This window comes from Podarcis erhardii, assembly GCF_964252035.2.
Source record: "Podarcis erhardii genome assembly, chromosome: 9".
Taxonomy (NCBI): domain Eukaryota; kingdom Metazoa; phylum Chordata; class Lepidosauria; order Squamata; family Lacertidae; genus Podarcis; species Podarcis erhardii.
This window is the reverse complement of record NC_138512.1, coordinates 74,777,017-74,795,810: the sequence shown is the minus strand read 5'-3', so window position 1 is coordinate 74,795,810 and position 18,794 is coordinate 74,777,017. Positions and strand designations below refer to the sequence as shown.

Below are 18,794 nucleotides of genomic sequence, written 5' to 3'. Positions count from 1 at the left end.
ATCCATGTTTGTTAACTGATGTGGTTAAACAATTTTTTTAAAAAACAACAACCTTAAGACTGAGTTTTAGCAACATGAAGAACTTAAAACAAATCTTTATTCCCTGATTATAGCCTTTGGACTATAATGTAACTTAACTAGGAAACTATCTAGATTTTTCCTCCAAAAGCATTTTATTTTAAAAATCCAATTTAAATAAAAAAACCACTGATTTTTTTTTTATTTTGTTAAAAAATAATAATTGATTTTTATTCACCCTGTTTAGAATGGTGCACGAGAGGGAAGGGGGTGCTGAATTTTGGTATCGCACAAGACGCCACTGAAATTTGGAACCTCGGGGTTCCCTACTGTAGCATGACGGCTCTGATCTTGGAAGGAGTACAAAGCCATTGCGATGACTAGTAGCCATTGACAGCCGTATGCCCCCCTGAATTGGGCTAATCCCCCTTTAAAGGCAGCCAGGAGGAGACAAAACGGGAGTCTCTTTTCTGCACTTTGCATCTGTTGGAAGTTGCAGGAGAACAAGGAAAAAACTGAAAGGAAGGGAAACTTGGCACGGAAACCTTGCCTCTCTCCACATGGCTTGGGGCAGGCTCCTCTTTTAAATTAATTTTTATCTGTGTTGTTTTAAATGAGACCATCTTGGCTGTTAGCCCTGCGCCCTGCCTGGCTGGCCCTTTCCCATCTGGCCTGGGAGAGTGGAGTGCAGACTGACTCCAGCTACAAAAGCTGAGGCTGTCGAACAGATTCTTGGGCTGGAGCATTGTTTATGGGGGGTTGAGAGAGCTTGTTGCTGTTACTGATATTATTGGCACTCAAATTTATCTGTTGATGGACGGCCGCCCTGACTCGGCCCCGGACACACTGACCAGATGCTTGGAAGCTGCAGCTGGATGGCTGCCTGGGAGCCGGTTGAAGTTAAATCCTTCAAAGACAGAGGCCCTCTGGCTGGGTCGGTACGACATAGGGTTGGGGGCCAACTCCCATCTCTTGCGGGGGCTCAGTTAGTGCCAGCGCCTTCTGTCAAGAGCTTGGGTGTAACCTTCGACGCTTCCCTTTCCATGGAGCCACAGGAAAGGTGGCATTTTTCCATCTCCACCGTATTAAGCAGTTGGTCCCTTACCTTTCTCTCCCTGATCTGGCCACAGGGATCCATGCAACGGTCACCTCCAGGCTTGATTATTGTAACTCGCTCTACACGGGGCTGCCCTTGAAGCTGACCCAGAAACTCCAGCGGGTGCAGAATGCCGCAGCGAGGCTCCTTACGGGGTCCTTGCTGCGGGATCACATTCATCCAGTGCTTTACCAACTGCACTGGCTCCAGGTGGGGTACATGGTCAGGTTTAAGGTGCTGGTTTACAAATGACAACACTTTGGAGGTCCCAAGTCGCAAGGTGGTTAGATTGGTCTCAACTAGAGCCAGGGCCTTTTCAGTACTGGCCCCGACTTGGTGGAGCGCTTTGTCACAAGAGACTAGGGCCCTGCGGGACTTGACATCTTTCCACAGGGCCTGCAAGACAGAGCTGTTCTTCCTGGCCTTTGGTTTGGACTCAGTCTGACCCTTATGTTTCCTTCCCCTTATGGTTTTGATCTATGGGCTACTATTAAAATGAGGCTGCATTTTAAATTATATTTTAACCTGTATTTTAAATTGGTTTTTTCTTTTTTTCTTTTTTTCTTGTAATTTTACTGGTGTTAGCTGCCCTGAGCCCGGCTCTGGCTGGGGAGGGCGGGGTATAAATAAAAATTTGTTATTATTATTTATTATTGTTGTTGTATCTTTAGTCTTAGATCTTATGATTTACGTGGAAATGGTTTCCATTTGGTTGTGTACATTTTGATGTGCTTTATTTATTGTTTATGACTTCTGCTATGTTTGTAATGATGTAAATCTTGTTGTGTTGTAAGCCGCCTTGAGCATAGTTTCAAGTATGGAAAGGCGGCAAACAAAATGAGGATGATGATGAGGAAGACTGAAATGGCTACTTTTTAAAAACAAAAAGCCAAATTGACACTGCAAACAACCCAGATTTGCGACATGCTTCCGAAGGAATAAGCAGCTGCAGAGGACTGGGGCTGGGGAGGGGGGGGTTCAAGAACACTTTGCTCAAGGTGGGGCAAAGGTGTGTTTTGTGTGCGCTCGGCCTGGTGTTTGCTCGCCTCAGTTGCCTAATCTTCCACATAATACACCCCTGCAGCCTTATCACTGCTCTTTTATGAAGTGGGCTGTGCCGGATTTATGTATAAGCCAAACAAGCTATAGCTTAGGGCCCTACTCTCTTGGGGGCCCCCAAAAAATGTAAAGGGAAAAAAACCTGGATGTACATTTCCAAAATATAAGATAAAAAAACCAATAAAATAAAATCTACATACAGCAACAGTGTTTTGTGTTGTGTTGGCTCCTATATGATGTACATATTTCACTTCTCCTACCTAGGCAGTTATATTTCCACAAGGCTCAATATTGATGCTTAATTGATGCGACAAAAAACAGCATAAAATACAGTATAAAACGTGAATAACAATAAATTCAGAATTCAAAAATCAATTTAGGGGGGAAATCCATCCAATAAACATTAGATGATCACCAGGGCTAGCTGGCTAAATTAGTCCTATTTGGGCCAGCGAGGAGACCAGGGGAGAATTAGCTGTGGGATCCCAGCTGTGGGATCCCCTTCATAAAAAGGGGAGGGGGAGGGAAGGAAGGGGAATAAAAGATCAGGCTAAGTTCAAATTGAAAGCCAGGCGGAATAGCTCCGTCTTACAGGCCCGCAGAAGGAGGTTAAATCCTGTAGGGCCCTGGTCTCATGGGACAGAGCATTCCACCAGGTCGGAGCCATCACCGAGAAGGCCCTGGCCCTGGTGGAGGATAGTCTGACTTCCTTAGGGCCCGGAGCCTCTAAACTATGGTTATTCATGGACCTTAAGGTCCACTGTTTCGGGTTCCAGACAACCAGAACATCCCACTTTGCTGCCACAACCTTCATGTTCCAGCAAACAACCCCTGTTTCTTTCCCTTAGATCGTGAGACAAAGTCCAACTGCTTTCCCTGCGGGGGCACCCACTCTCTGCCGCTGAATCCGAGCAAACGTCAGCCGGGTTTTCTGCAAGTGGACATTTGCTCCAATTCCGCAGTAAAGAGCAGGTTTTCTCGGGGAAAGCACCGGGAGGCAACTGGAAAAAAGGTCTCAAGACACAGATCTCAGACACATGCTTTCTAGGCACGGAACAAGCGGGAGTGCGGGGGAGCCCTTGGTGCCGGATGGGCCAAGTGTTTTTGTCGTCAGCCAAACACCACACAAAGGAATACAGAGAAGTCAAGAAGCACAACTCTGTCTGCAATTATGCAAAGGCTCTATTTAAAGACACGGACACTTGGTGGAATGTAAATGTCTTATTTTGTCATTGGGAAGCACGATATACTTGCCTCCAAAGTTGTGTGAGGTGCATTTATGTTGCAGCACAGAGCTCCATCCTCGGGCAAGGTCTCCCACCCCATACAAAATCTCCGGGTATAGGGCGGCGTACAAATTCAATAAATAATAAAAATAAAATGCAACAGGGAAGATAATACTAAGACTAAACAGGGAAGATAATACTAAGACTAAACTACATCGCCAGCCTGTCGTGAGGATTACCTAAAAGTGATGTTATGTATGGCGCTCTGGAGTGCTCCATAAACACTAAGAATTATGATGGAGAAGTCAGAAAAATTTAGGTTTTGCAAAATCTAAATGAAAATATACTTGCAACATGCTCAGACATTGTTCGCAAAGCACAAATACTGCCTATACCCAGGAAATATCTAGGCATTAACTGCAAACAAAGTAAAGCATCTTTAATAACCGAATCCATTCAGCTGTTCTATGAACAGCAGGGATTTCCAGAGTCCGAGCAGATGAAGGAGTGATTTGAACACAAAACAAGGCAGAATTCTCACTAGGACACATTAACCCTTGGCAGTGTCCGTCCGCTCCCCTCAAAAAATAAACACCCTGCCCAATTATCGTCTTCTAACACAGGCCGTCAGGAGTTCTTCCCAAGGGAGCCCCTGCCCCACCTTCTGAAACATGTTTTCTTTTCCCTTTAAAAAAAAGCTTCTTCAAATATGCTTTTAAAAGCCGAGAATGAAAGAAACACTCGGAAATGTACTCCGTTGCGACCTGCGGGATCGTTCTCTTCTGAGTCACATTCTTCAATATGCTCTTTAGGAGATAACGTTTAAATAAAGAGTGCCAAAATGCCCCGGGAGAAAGACCAGCCAAATATTTCTGCGACCATTTCAGAGATAATTTTGCCTTTGGCCAGAGGCAAGAGATTAAGAGGCTTTAAAAAAAAACAACAACAACCAGATACCGACAAGAAAGCATATTTCCACGCATTACTGGCTGAAGAGTCAAAACTTTTCCAAGTTTTTCCTCTGCAAGGCAGCTGTTGAGAAAGGAGAGATTTAAAGTGGAAGACGCTATATTCTTGATGGTTAATAGTTTAGAAGAAGAAAATAAATGACTGGAGGGTGGGATTTTGCCCTCTCTTATGCTGGCTGCGGCTGATCCAAAATATTTGGGAAGCAGCAGGCCAGAGAAGGCTGCCCTAATGCCAAGTGGCTGTGCAATAGCCCAGCCCACTTTTGCCATAAGCACCGCCTACATAGCGTGATGTCATCACCACCACCCACGCTCTGATGTCATGCTCTGATGTCACCACCACCACCACACAGGGAAAGGCGGCTTCTGTTTATTACCAAGTTGCAAATCGTCTTAACAAGTCCTCCGACATCTCAACAACGAAACCGACAATTGGAGATTGAGCAACAGGATAATAAATGTAATCTGTTTGTTAGAAGGTCGGTGTTTCAATCAATCAACAGTTTAAATCAATAGTTCAATACTTGGCACCAGCGCAAGCTCAGCTTCCCTTCACACTTTTCACAGAATGATGTATTAAGAGGCTCAAAGTTAAACCCTGATTTGAGGAACGAACTCACATTGTGTAAGGTCTCAAGATGCTGATTCGAACCCCAATAACTGCTTTTCTGGATTAGATCAAGACCCATAGGAGACCAGTATCCTGCCTCCAACAGTGGTCAGCCGCTGACATACTCAAAATGTCTATTTTTCCCCTTCCTTGCCTCCGGTCCTGTCATCTGTCCCCCCACCTTGCAAACTGCCTCCATTATTTTTCCTTGGCTCCCCTCAGCTTTGTATGTCAGCAAAGCTGCAGCAATTAAATGACTATTGGGGGGTGGGTGGGGTGAAAGTCAGCAGTCACAGAATCCCAGAATCGCAGAGTTGGAAGGATCATCTATTCCAACCCCCTGGAACGAAGAAATCTCAACTTAAAGCATTCATGACAGGTGGCCATCCAAACTCTGCTGAGAAACCTCCACGGTTCACAATCTGTTTCAGGGGAGGTTGACACACCTCTGCAGGAAAGACAGGACTGCTGGCCCATAAAGGAAGATCAAAAGGAGAGGGAGAAAGAAACCAAAACAGCTCAGCAGTGGCAGAGAGGAAAACTACAGCAGGGTGCAAGACTGGAAGAAGTAAGAAATATTGAAAGCCATATTGCTTGAACCACAACACAGAGAGACAACAACCGAGTCGGGGATGCCCGGGGCGAATGTTAGAATCATAGAATCATAGAGTTGGAAGAGACCACAAGGGCCATCGAGTCCAACCCCCTGCCAAGCAGGAAACACCATCAGAGCACTCCTGACATATGGTTGTCAAGCCTCTGCTTAAAGACCTCCAAAGAAGGAGACTCCACCACACTCCTTGGCAGCAAATTCCACTGTCGAACAGCTCTTACTGTCAGGAAGTTCTTCCTAATGTTTAGGTGGAATCTTCTTTCTTGTAGTTTGGATCCATTGCTCCGTGTCCGCTTCTCTGGAGCAGCAGAAAACAACCTTTCTCCCTCCTCTATGTGACATCCTTTTATATATTTGAACATGGCTATCATATCACCCCTTAACCTCCTCTTCTCCAGGCTAAACATGCCCAGCTCCCTTAGCCGTTCCTCATAAGGCATCGTTTCCAGGCCTTTGACCATTTTGGTTGCCCTCCTCTGGACACGTTCCAGTTTGTCAGTGTCCTTCTTGAACTGTGGTGCCCAGAACTGGACACAGTACTCCAGGTGAGGTCTGACCAGAGCAGAATACAGTGGCACTATTACTTCCCTTGATCTAGATGCTATACTCCTATTGATGCAGCCCAGAATTGCATTGGCTTTTAGGGATATGTATGTTTGGGTGTATGTTTGGGATACACACAGCCCTAACATTGATTTCCTGCAGTTGCTTTCAAAAATCCGGCTTGAGGTTCCATCGTGGTCAGCGCTGAACCCTGGAAACTTAGCTTATTACGCTAAAAAGATACCTGACAACTGAATGTCAGCCACCTTCTGATTGGCATCCGACTGTCTCGGGAGACAACCTCTGAGTGCGCCTTTGGGGGTGAAGTCAAACTGTTGGAACTCGCAGCGCCTGCTGTGGCTGTAGAGACCAATACAGGAGAGATATGTTTTGTTGCAGCTGGGACAGACGAAGGCGACCGTTTGTGTTGCTGCAGATGCACCAGGGAGTTCATTCTCTCTGCACTCCTCCCTGCGGTCATTCCTCCTCTGGTCACTGCCCGAATTGACTCTCTGCCTCCAGGCACCGCACAAGGGATTCTCACATGGCTGTTGTTGCCAGCCATGTTGCCATGTTTGCAGACATCTTTGAAACACAGAGTCGGTCTGCCAACGGGCCTGGTGCCTGAAGCCAGCTCCCCATAAGAGCCCATCCTTTAGGATCCTGCTATCTTCTATTCTGCAGACACGACCAAGCCAGCACAGATGTCACTGAGACAGAAGTGTGAACATGCTGGGCTTGGGAGAGCACATCTTTACTGCGGTCTCTGTGCTGCCGGTTGCTCCTGGCGGTTCTAATCTGCCCACAACTCACTTCCATAAAGCTGCATGCTCAACATGTAAACCTGGTAGACCTTTATCTTGGAATTGGACGTTAGCATCGCATTCTCCCATGTCCTTTTGCTTGTCCAGCTCAGCATCCATGGAGAGGAAGAGAAAATCATTGACCAGCTCAAGCGTGTGGTCAACAATGCTGATGCGTGGAAGGCTGGAGATGTCCTGATGGAGGTCTTTGTCAGGCTGACGGTGGGGCCAAATTCTATGCAGGCTTGGGCAAAACACCGTCTGTATTTCAAAATTCACATGCATCTGCTTAGCCCAAACCAGAGGAACTGGTACCTTCCTGGGAAAGGAGACAACATCAACCTCAGAACCTAGTGGTTTGATCAAAACGCTTGAAAACACCCGTTAATGTCTGCGTGCCTGCTTCTCTGCCATTTAGTATCCCATGTTAGATCTACATTAGGGGTGGACAACATGACACTCTTCAATATCTAGTTGGACTACAGCTCCCATCATCCCAAACCATTGGCCATCCTGGATGATGGGAATTGGGAGCCCAGCGTTGGTCTGGCTCTGGCTACCGTAGGACCACCAGAGAGCCAGTGTGGTGTAGTGGTTAAGAGCGGTAGACTCGTAATCTGGTGAACCGGGTTAGATTCCCCGCTCCCCCACATGCAGCTGCTGGGTGACCTTGGGCTAGTCACACCTCTGAAGTCTTTCAGCCCCACTCACCTCACAGAGTGTTTGTTGTGGGCGAGGAAGGAAAAGGAGAATGTTAGCTGCTTTGAGACTCCTTAGGCTAGTGATAAAGCGGGATATCAAATCCAAACTCTTCTTCTCCTCCAGAAGAAAAAGCAGAAGCGAATTAAATACATGCAAAAGCAAGCCTGTCCACCTGAAGGAAAGCAAATCATGGACACATAGGTAAGAAAACCACTTTGCCACAAAAAAATCCCCAGCCAAATTCCAACCACATTTCCCATTCTCAGCCCTGGGGGAGAGTAAAGATAGACCCTAATGTTGGCTAAAACATTAAAAATAACATTCCTCGGTGAATATAGAAACCTGCAAATGAAGGAGGGACGTTCCTTTGAGGAGGCAAGACTCTACCCCAGAAAAGCTGAAGGCGTAACAAATTAATCTTTAAAAGTGCTACAGGACTCTGGGTTTGTTTCGCTGTCACAGATTAACATAGCTATCCCTTTGGAAAACAAAACGACGACGCAGGATCGGTGCAGTCACCCATTTTCAGCAAAGTGCCCTCCCTAGCTGCCTAAACAGTTTGGGTGGTACTTGGCTAAGTTTTTAGAATTCAGAATAGGCCCATTGAATTGAATGAACAAGTTGGGTCCATTGATTTCAATGGGTCTTCTCTGAATACATGTTAGCTGAATACCACCCTTTGTTTTTTAAAGGTTTGCAGAAAACTGGAAAGGAACAGCTGTTGCGCACAGGGAAACACAGTTTTCCATGTAGGATTTCCTCAGATTTTTAGCACCGGGCAGAGAAAGTGTCTCAAAACCCAAAAGAATTACGGGAGAAGGAAAAGATAAGAAACAAACTAAGGAAAGTCTAAGGAAAATCAGAGATGAAATGTACCTCGTTTGAACCGGCTTGAGACTTGTAATGTGAGGGTCATGGGTTCGAGTCTCACCTAGGTCAAAAGATTCTTGCATTGCAGGGGGGTTGGACTAGATGACCCTCGCGGTCCCTTCCAACTCTACAGTTCTGTGAAAAGGAAATAATTGTGCATGTGTTGTGTGTCGGTGTGCGACAGAGAGAGAGAGGGAGAGGGAGAGAGAGAGAGAGATTTGTTGGTTCCAAGAAACGTCAAAACACTGGCCAAGAATACACCACAAACGTTATTTAAAGAAGAAGGGGAAAGTTCAGAGAGGCTTAGCTCCAGCTGGTAGCAATTTCTAAGTAACTATTTTTTAACTTGAGCAAAAGGGGCGTATGGGAGGAGAGGCAGAAGAGAGGCTTTAAGTTGGCTCACGTCCTAGGATATAATTTTTAGGTTTTCAGTGGGGGTTTGGGAGACTCCCCGGTTAAAAAGGCAACACGGCAACAACATGAGGTTTCAACATGGGGTTCATGTATGGGATTTCTGCCAGGGTGAAACGGCTGCCCAGAACAGAGCTAATAATATCTAATCCTTGATCATCCCAAGATGCTACATTATGTTCCCACTGGTCGATGCCAAGGCCCAGTTCCTATTCTCTCCCCCAGAGGGAAGCAAGATGAGAGATTCTCAGCGTGGTTTCGCAAAACGCAGTGCCGGCAAGAACCGAGGGAAACGACGGAAGACGGACAAAGGGAGAGCTTCTTCACTCAGTGTCCAGTTAAACGAATTTCTAGAAGCCAAAAGCCAGAATGAAAAATACAACTTGAGATCTGCCTGGCCCCCAAATGGCAACTAGGCATTTTGGTGACTGTAAGCCTGGTTTAAAGAGCTGTTTGGCACCTAGCTTATAAAGCTGAGATAATAATAATAATAATAATAATAATAATAATAATAATAATAATAATAATTATTTATTTATATCCCGCCCTCCCCAGCCGAAGCCGGGCTCAGATCGGCTAACAACAATAAAAGTAACACAGCATTCTGAAATCAATTCATTCTAAAATCAATTCAGAATCAAATTAATGGCAACCATTGGGCTAGAGTTCTGTGAGGATTACAGAAGGAGGGGGTCAGGCTGTGCCCTGGCCAAAGGCCTGGTGGAACAGCTCTGTCTTACAGGCCCTGCGGAAAGATGTCAAGTCCCACAGGACCCTAGTCTCTTGTGACAGAGCGTTGCACTAAATCGGGGCCACGGCCGAAAAAGCCCTGGCTCTGGTTGAGGCCAGCCTAACGTCCCTGTGGCCCGGGACCTCCTGAGTCACCACTTTGGCTAATGGGGCCTCCCGCTGCCGCCATGCAGCCGCTGTGCGATTTCTGTTCTCATCCTGAAGCAAAGTTCTTAACCCGAGGTACTATTTCTGGGTTAGCAAAGTCTGTAACCTGAAGCGTCTGTAACCTGAAGCATCTGTAACCCGAGGTACCACTGTATAGGGCTTTAAAGGTTAAAACCAGCACCTTAAACCTGATCCTGTACTCCACAGGAGCTAGTGCAGCTGGTATAGTGCTGGGTAAATGTGATCCTGCGGCGAGGACCCTGTAAAGAGTCTCGCCGCAGCATTCTGCACCCGCTGGAGTTTCTGGGTCAGTCTCAAGGGCAGCCCCACGTAGAGCGAGTTACAACAATCAAGTCTGGATCACAGTGGCCAGATCAGGGCGAGAGAGGTAAGGAGGCAACTGCTTAGCCAACTACATTCAAACACACTTGGCCTGTGTGTGGTCCTTCTTTGTCCCCTCCCCGCCCCCCTTCCTGCCTTGACCACTCATGATCAGGAGGAGAGACTATGCAACCAGGACAGAAAAGTTACCCATTTATCAGCTGGCCGATTTGGAAACGGCGCTGTAAAAGTTGCAACACCGTCCGGCCGCACTGACGAAATGCAAATAGCAAGAGAGAGAGAGGAGGAGGGAGGGAGGGGACGCATTGACCAATGTCCTGCGCAGGCAGGGCACGACCATCTCCACCCCAAACCTCTGAATGACAAGTTCACCAAAAGGCTATCTCCAGGGCAACTTTGGCCCTGTTGGAAGCTGGGTTTGCATCACGCTCTGCGTTTGCGTTCTTTCACCTCCAACACCCCCCAAAATGCACGCACAGCAAACCCAACAGCTGATCAATTTAAGGCCACAGTCACGCGGTGCATTTAAAGCACTATGATGTCACTAGAACAACAACAACAATAATTTATTAATTATACGCCACCCATCTGGCTGGGTTTCCCCAGCCACTCTGGGCGGCTCCCAAAAGAATATTAAAAACACAGTAAAACATCAAACATTAAAAACTTCCCTAAACAGGGCTGCCTTCAGATGCCTTCTAAAAGTCTGGTAGTTGTTTTTCTCTTTGACATCTGGTGGGAGGGCATTCCACAGGGCAGGTGCCACTACTGAGAAGGCCCTCTGCCTGGTTCCCCGTAACTTCGCTTCCTGCAGTGAGGGAACTGCCAGAAGGCCCTCAGCGCTGGACCTCAGTGTCCGGGCTGAACGATGGGGGTGGAGACGCTCCTTCAGGTATACTGGGCTGAGGCCGTTTAGGGCTTTCAAGGTCAGCACCAACACTTTGAATTGTGCTCGGAAACACACTGGGAGCCAATGTAGGTCTTTCAGGACCTGTGTTACGTGGTCTCGGCGGCAGAGAAGCGAAGTTACAGGAGCATATAGGAGTCACCAAAATAAAGGGAATGTTTATGCTCTACAGGATATTTGTGTCATGAATTTTGTTGGAAAGTTACAAACAGCTCTTAATTAATCATAAATAAATAAAAAATACTGAGTAAAAAATGGAACAGAGCCAGGCTTCACTGCCTTTTTTTTTTGGCACATTATTAGACATTTTGGAAAGCTATTTCAATGCTGAGAGGTGCAATCTCAGACCCACTTCTATGGGAGTAAGCCCCACTGAATTCAGTAAGACTTAACTTCTGAGCAGACAAAGTTAGGGTTGCGTTGCTTATCTCTGTGCAACAAGCCTTAATGGTTCAAAAGTTTCGATATTTCAGACATTACAAAAAGACCCTTCTGAAACAGAGACTACACACTTGAATCTCCCCTTTCCCCCAAGGATACCATGCATTTCCCCTTTTATTCTTACAACAACCCCACTGAGGTAGGTTAGAATGAGAGATAGTCTTTGGCCCACGATCGCCCAGTGAGATCACGGCAGAGTAAGGATTTGAACCCGAGTCTCCCTGGTCCTAGTCTGATACTCTAACCACTGCAGCACACTGCTTCACTTCCATGGGATAGAAATGCTGAACCATCTGGGCCAGGAATACCCACACTGTTTCCACATGCTTCGTGGTTGAAAACGGCACATCCATTGCAACAAATATTTACATTGTTAGGGGTATTTTTACTGCTCCTCTTTGTTCTTAAAACTGCATTTTATCGTATTACAATCTGAATTCTGTGGAAGCTGAACAGTAATGCAATATATAATAAAAACAACAGAAATACAATTAAAAATCCCACAGCACCTAGCACAGCGGTGCATTACAAAAAAATCCCTTTAAGTGGTCCACTGAGAGAGACCCTTAGCAATTTCCAAGTGGTCCGTGGAGGAAAAAAGTTTGGGTACTAGTGATGGAATACCTCTTCCTTGAACAGCTCTAAACATGCTTTATCTACAAATAAATTCCTACTTGATTTATTTGCTCAGGCAATGCAAGCTGAAGAGCCGGTGATGAAAATAAAACTGACTATTCAAGAACAACTGACTGCATGCAAGCGGTCAGCTTCACCGTGGCAGTGAAAAAACATAGAGATGCACTTTCCCGGAATAAGAGTGAATTTGAATATGTTTGTCTGTTTAAACGCTGCTGAAACCGCCTGTGACCCAAGTGCGGTCGTAATGGCCATTATTTACACAATAAACTAATATTGATCTTGAAAATCAAAGAGGTGTAATGCTTAACGGTGGTTTGTTTTCCGTAACGGTTGAGGGCTATGCCTGAATACCTAAACCGGGGATGGAGAGCTCTTTTCAGTTAGAATCGTAGAATTGGAAGGGACCCCAAGAGGCATCTAGTCCACCCCCTGCAATGTCCACGGGCCACATTCCCTTTCTGGGCAATTCTCTGGGGGCCACATGCCAAGAGTGGGCGGGGCCAGAGGAAAAGTGGGTGGAGCCACAGGTGTTAATTCTACCTTTGTACAGCAGGCTACTGTACAGTGGGGAATAAAGGGTGTTAGAGGAGGGGTAGCAACTCTGATGACGGGCACATCATGCGCCTTCTGGGGGAGTTTGTCTAACTTTGATGCCCACCCTGCACTCAGCTCTCACCTGTGGCTTCTGGAAGCTGCCAGCATGACACAGCAGCCACACCTAGGGAACGGCTTTGACTGGCTGGCTAAAGCAGGTGAGGGTAGCTGATGGGCCTCAAACCCTTGGCGAGCTAGGGAATTCCCCTGCATGCAAAGACAGGGTCCTGGAGGGTTGACTAGATGAGACCAAGAATGGGTCCATTGGTCAAAAAGGCGGTTTCTGCATGTCCCATAGAAAGAAGTGAGGGGCAGATGGGGAACTAGCAACCTGGGGAGGTAGCCCATCTAGGTGAAGGAAAACTCCCACCCTAAACCTCCACTGCCTTGAAGGACATCTTCAGGAGAAGAAAAGGCTGAGGAGTAAACCCTACACAAATCTGGAGTCCCTAAGGCGGTTGGATGGCGCCTTGTACGTCTCCTTCCAGCAACTCCTGGTGTCAAATGCATTGCTCCGCTATCCTTTGGACCCCGTCAGTGAGGCTGAGAGGGGGGCCTTGTCTTCTGGGCAGCCTAGGATTTCCATGTACACTGCCCAGGTTTGCACCCCAGGGAAGTCACTTCGGTGCTGTTAATGAAGCACAGTCATACCTCGGGTTGAATATGCTCCAGGATGAGCACTTTCAGGTTGCGCTCCACGGCGACCCAGAAGTAACGGAGCGCGTTACTTCCGGGTTTCGCCGCTCATGCATGTGCAGACAGTTAAAATGACATGATGGGCATGCGTAGAAGCGGCGAGCCGCAACCCGCGCACGTGCAGGTTGCATTTGCTTCAGGATGCGAACGGGGTTCCGGAACGGATCCCGTTCGCATCCTGAGGTACCACTGTACAGTGGACGCTCGGGTTGCGAACGTGATCCGTGCGGGATGCATGTTCGCAACCCATAGCAGCACGTCTGCGCATGCACGGGTAGCGATTCAGCGCTTCTGCACAAAGCGCGATTTAGTGTATCTGCTCATGCGTGAGCACCGAAACCCAGAAGTAACCTGTTCTGGTACTTCCAGGTTTCGGCGGGTCCATAACCCGAAAAAACGCAACCTGAAGTCTGAAGTCTGTAACTTGAGGTATGACTGTAATTCGATTTCACCCCTGGAAGCTCACCCCATTGTCTCTTGAGATGGATGGATGCCAACAACAGCAGTAGGCTAGTTCCTATAAACACCCCTCTCCACACAAGGAATCACAGAATTGCAAAGTTGGAAGGGACCACAAGGGTCATCTAGTCCAACCCTCCTGCAATGCAGGAATCTTTCACCCAATGTGGGTTTCAAATCCACAGCCCTTAGGATAAGAGTCTTGTGTTCTACAGAAGAGCTATTAGTAATAGTTTGAAGGCATGTTCCAGACAGGAAAAAGAAACTCAAGAGTGAGAGGCAGGGCTGGCGAGGGGTGTGGCCTGCAGAGAGCCCTGGGGGCCAGATGGGAATGCCTGGAGGGCCACAGTTGGCCCATGAACCACCCAGAACCTGAACCAGAGTTCAGAATTGGTCAGAAAGCAGGATTTGAAGCCATGCTCTGCCATTACCAAGGGTAAATGTTCCATCTGCCCAGGAAAAGGTATTTAATCATGCATTCTAGCTTTGCAATGTGGAGCGGAATCAACAAACTCTGACTCTACTCCTCTCCCACTCTGTCCCTTGAAGGTTTCACTTTTCCCTTTCTTTGTTTTCTGGCGATTGGTGGGAAAGGAAGAGATCAAACAGTCATATCCAGTGTTTTGCTTTCATTTATCGCAGGCCTGCTGGGGAACGGCACCGCTTGTACCATTCAGAAGAGGTCAGGATTGACAGGAATACTTAATACCGGGCAAGGAAAATTTCCCGCTTGCTCTGTGTGATCCGCAGAAGGTCATCACTCTTGCAAGCTGGGGGCTTACGTAACTTGCAATTTCCTTGGTACACCCTCTTCGGTGTGGGAGGAACCCAACAAATTAATTTGGGTCTCTTCGTACAAAGGGATGGGAGTATTGATTTTAAACTGCTAGAATCACTTCTGCTCATCCTTGGAACTGACAGGAGATTATATAACATACAGGAAGACGAATGAAACCAAGAAGACTTACTGTTCTTTCTACAGGGTCGGCAGTGTATGGGGGAACGGTATGAAGTAACCTCATCTGAGAGAGAGGGACTGGTCTCAAAAGACTCTGCAGTCTAGAAACGGCTTGGTTTATTAAACAATGGCTTGGTGTTATGAGAAAACCCTCCCCAGTGGCTGAACTAGGAACCTTGGCTAGTTTTAACTATGGCTTGGCGTCATGTGCACACACAGCATCCTTCCTTAACTATGGTTTGTTTGGCTAACTCAGCTTGGATGCTCTCCTGACTACAAAGGCATGAGCAGCAGCAAAACAAAACTTTGGAGAAGGTGAGCCATGGTTTATTTGATCATCTGTAGGACAATTGGTGTTTTACATGATGGTCTGTTAAACAAACCATGGCTTAGAGTTACAGTCAAACCTCGGTTCCCGAACACCTCTGTTTTGGAATGTTTCGGCTCCTGAAGGCCGAAAACCCGGAAGTAAATGCTCCGGTTTCCGGAAGCCGAATGTCTGACGCGGATTCCGCTTGCGCACAGGAAGCTCCTGCAGCCAATCGGAAGCCACGCCTCAGTTGCTGAACATTTCGGAAGCCGAACGGGCTTCCGGAACGGATTACGTCCGACAACCGAGGTTTGACTGTATGCGTTAAGCAGGCCAACATGCTAGACCAGGGTGTCTCAAACTTACATCTGTTTTTGGACTACAACTCCCATCATTCCTGACCATCCCTGGTCCTGCTAGCCAGGGATGATGGGAGTTGTAGTCCAAAAACAGCTGGAGACCCAAGTTTGGGAAAGCCCTGGGTGAGACAACAAGGAGAGGGGAAAATAAATGCCGTAAGGATTGAATGTACACAAATGCATGCTTTTTATTCTGATTATAGTTGGGAGAAAGGACGAAATGGCTGTGTCAGGGATGGGGAGGTAGTGACCTTCCACAAAATCTTGGACTCTGACATCCATCAGGGGTGATGGGAATTGTAGCATGGCAACATCTGGAAAACCTCTGGGTTATGCCGCTGATGACACGGGCAAGGTGGATACTGTTGAGGGAACTAAAATAAGAGTGAGAGATGGTCCCTCAAGGGAGCAAAACTGACCCACAGTCCAAACATTAACTCCTCTTTTCAAGTAACTAGATTATGTTTCACATCAATGTTTTTCCTCCTTGTCCCACCTCATTTTAGACACGACGAATGTTGACCCAAGGAGAAAAATATTAACTTACACAGGAAACAAACTGGCAGCCTTTCCAGCTTAGATATGCACGTAGGAAGATGTTTGGATTTGCTTCTTTAACAAACACACATTAAAAACAGCTGGCTTACCTTCCCATCCCCCCCCTTATTCACCTGTATTTTAAAGAGCAGAAAAACCAGAGAAGTAGAAGCCGCTGCAGCTGACAGGGCAGATACAGAGGGGAAGGCAAGTTGGTGCCGCATGAAAAAACCAATTGCTACAGCTGACTGGGAAAATAGAAGTACTTTTCCCCGAAATGAAGATGGATGTAGTCTGCAACACTGCAACTTGTGGGCATCCAAGGTTCCGGAGGTTCCGGATGGAGAAAAGAAAATACTACACACAGTATATGGTTAAACTAATAATAATAATAATAATAATAATAATAATAATAACAATAAATTTTTATTTATACCCCGCCCTAGCCCGGTTCAGAAAACCGGGCTCAGGGCGGCTAACAACAAATTTAAAACACTTAATTGATACAACAAAAAACAGCTTAAAATACAGTATAAAACCGTGAATAACAATAAATTCACAATTCAAAAATCAATTTAGGGGGAAACTCCACCCAATAAACATTGGATGATCACAAGGGCTAGCTGGCTAAATTAGTCCTATTTGGGCCAGCAAGGAGACCAGGGGGGAATTAGCTGTGGGATCCCAGAGCGGGTAATCTTCATAAAAAGGGGAGGGGGAAGGAAAGAAGGGGAATAAAAGATCAGGCTAAGTTCAAATTGAAAGCCAGGCAGAATAGCTCTGTGTTATAGGCCCTGTAGAAGGAAATTAAATCCTGCAGGGCCCTGGTCTCATGGGACGGAGCATTCCACCGGGTTGGAGCCATCACTGAGAAGGCCCTGGCCCTGGTGCAGGATAGTCTGACTTCCTTAGGGCCCAGGACCTCTAAACTATGATTATTCATGGACCTGAAGGTCCTCTGTGGGCCAGACCAGGAGAGGCGGGCCTGTAAATACTAAGGAACTCCCTGCTGCTGGAGGCAGCGACGGCCAATAACTGGGATGGCTTTAAAAGAGGACTGGACAATTTAATGGAGATGGGGACGGCTACCAATGGCTCCTAGCCAAGTGGCTACGCTCTGGCATTGCGGTCGGACGCAGTAACGCTTCTGAATATCACTTTCTGGGAACCACAGGGAGAGAGAGTCACAGGCCTGATCCAATGGGCTCTTCTGATGTCCTTACCTTTAAGGGCTTGTGGAACCAGCCCTCCCTTTCCTGAGACTGTATCTGAGCAGCTGTTCCCTCTAATGTAGAATGCAAAAGAAGAAGAAGAGGAAAGCGAAAGAGGAAACCCGCCCCAACCACTAAGCGCTGTACCCATTACAGCGAAGGAAGCCCAGATGTGTCCCCAGAGGTGTGTTGCGATTCCGAGGAACTGCAGAAAGAACACCGAAGGCTTTGTGACGCACAAAAATACGGCTTCCTGGCAACCCTGCTTTGTTTCAAATAGGAAGTCCCTAACTCTTACGGTAGCGCAGATAACACATGAAGAATGCGTGGGGAACGTCCGGTGCAATTTAAGAAGCGGCTGGTGACTTTCAGAGGTCGGGGGCGAGATGCCAGCACCTTCCAGAGCATTTTGCCGTGGCTAAACAAAGCCAGAGAGAATTACACAGATGACAATAATACACAATGGCAAACGCAGCACAGCATGGATGACGAAGAATCGACACAAGGTGCAGAATCTTTCCTGAGTGCAGAACTTGACGAGGGATGGCTAATCGATGTCCCTTGAGGTGTTTGAAACCAGGTCTTCATTCACTTCAGGAGCTATCATTACTTCTGCAGGGCGCCATTTGCATGATCTCTTGGGCCTTCTCTTTTGTTGTAATAATAGTTTGACAGACTTGTGCTTTGATTTGACGGGAATAACGAGAAGATGGCGGACAGAAACCAACACCGCTGAAAAAGCGCCTTGCCGCAAGTCTTGGCGTCCCCCACTTCCCAGGCTGACAACACTCAATGAGGACAGAAATGGGGGACAGCCCTCGGAGTCAATTAGCGATCGCTCTCAGGTGACAAGCCCACCCCTGGTCCTTGCGCTGCTGCTGTGTGTATTTCGGAAAACGAAGCAGCATCAAAACAATTAATAAACACCGAGTTCTAAGAGGGAGAGAGCGCCGACTGAATTATTACTCTCTGGCGCTGAAGGTCTCGAGTTACATGCAAGGTTCTGGGACACAGCCAGCCTTTATATTTTCAGAAACGGGGATCAGCCATTGCTTCTTGTTCCAAGAATTCTAGGTGCAACCTGATACTTGCAGCATCGGCTAGAGGCCTAATTCTGCCTGCAGTCTCCAACTTGGAGAAGAATCTACATGGAGACTTCACGCCTGCAGTGACCAGTCTAATTTTTGCACTTTTCTTTTTTCTTTTTAATGTTGTGCTTAATATTTTATTTTCTCATATAAGCTCCAATGAAGGTCCATCTACTGTGGAACAGTTCTTTACTGTAACGGTCAAAGTTTAGAGAGGAACCCCGTTGTAGTTGAGATTCCTGCATTGAAGGGGGTTGGAATATATGACTCTAGGAGTCCCTTTCCAACTAAACAATTCTATGATTCTGCAATTCTATTCTGTGACTTTTTGCTTGGACAGGTGTTGCCCAACCATAATGATAATAATAATATTATAATAATTTATTATTTGGACCCCACCCATCTGTCTGGGTTTCCCCAGCCACTCTGGGCAGCTT

At 46.8% G+C, this 18,794-nt stretch overlaps 1 protein-coding gene and 1 long non-coding RNA gene across 7 annotated transcripts in view; one reads left to right on the top strand and one right to left on the bottom strand.

The window, feature by feature from the left end:
• The window catches only part of LOC309350495, a 122,730-nt gene extending 109,584 nt beyond the window's left edge, over positions 1-13,146 (top strand). Inside the window, exon 2 of the long non-coding RNA XR_014160436.1 lies at positions 10,991-13,146. This is a non-coding gene — a long non-coding RNA (uncharacterized lncRNA). The remainder of the gene's footprint in view (positions 1-10,990) is intronic.
• Positions 1-18,794, bottom strand: part of RNF24 (ring finger protein 24) — an 81,340-nt gene that overhangs the window by 26,546 nt on the left and 36,000 nt on the right. Inside the window, exon 2 of one of the 6 annotated variants that reach the window (XM_081877391.1) lies at positions 8,515-8,643. The exons of 4 other annotated variants lie outside the window; for them this stretch is intronic. In XM_081877391.1, the coding sequence (XP_081733517.1) occupies positions 8,515-8,591 (77 nt within the window). In that variant the 5' untranslated portion in view covers positions 8,592-8,643. Of the gene's footprint in view, positions 1-8,514; positions 8,644-18,794 lie in introns of those variants that run through there. One more of the 6 variants, XM_081877396.1, reaches the window with a different exon arrangement.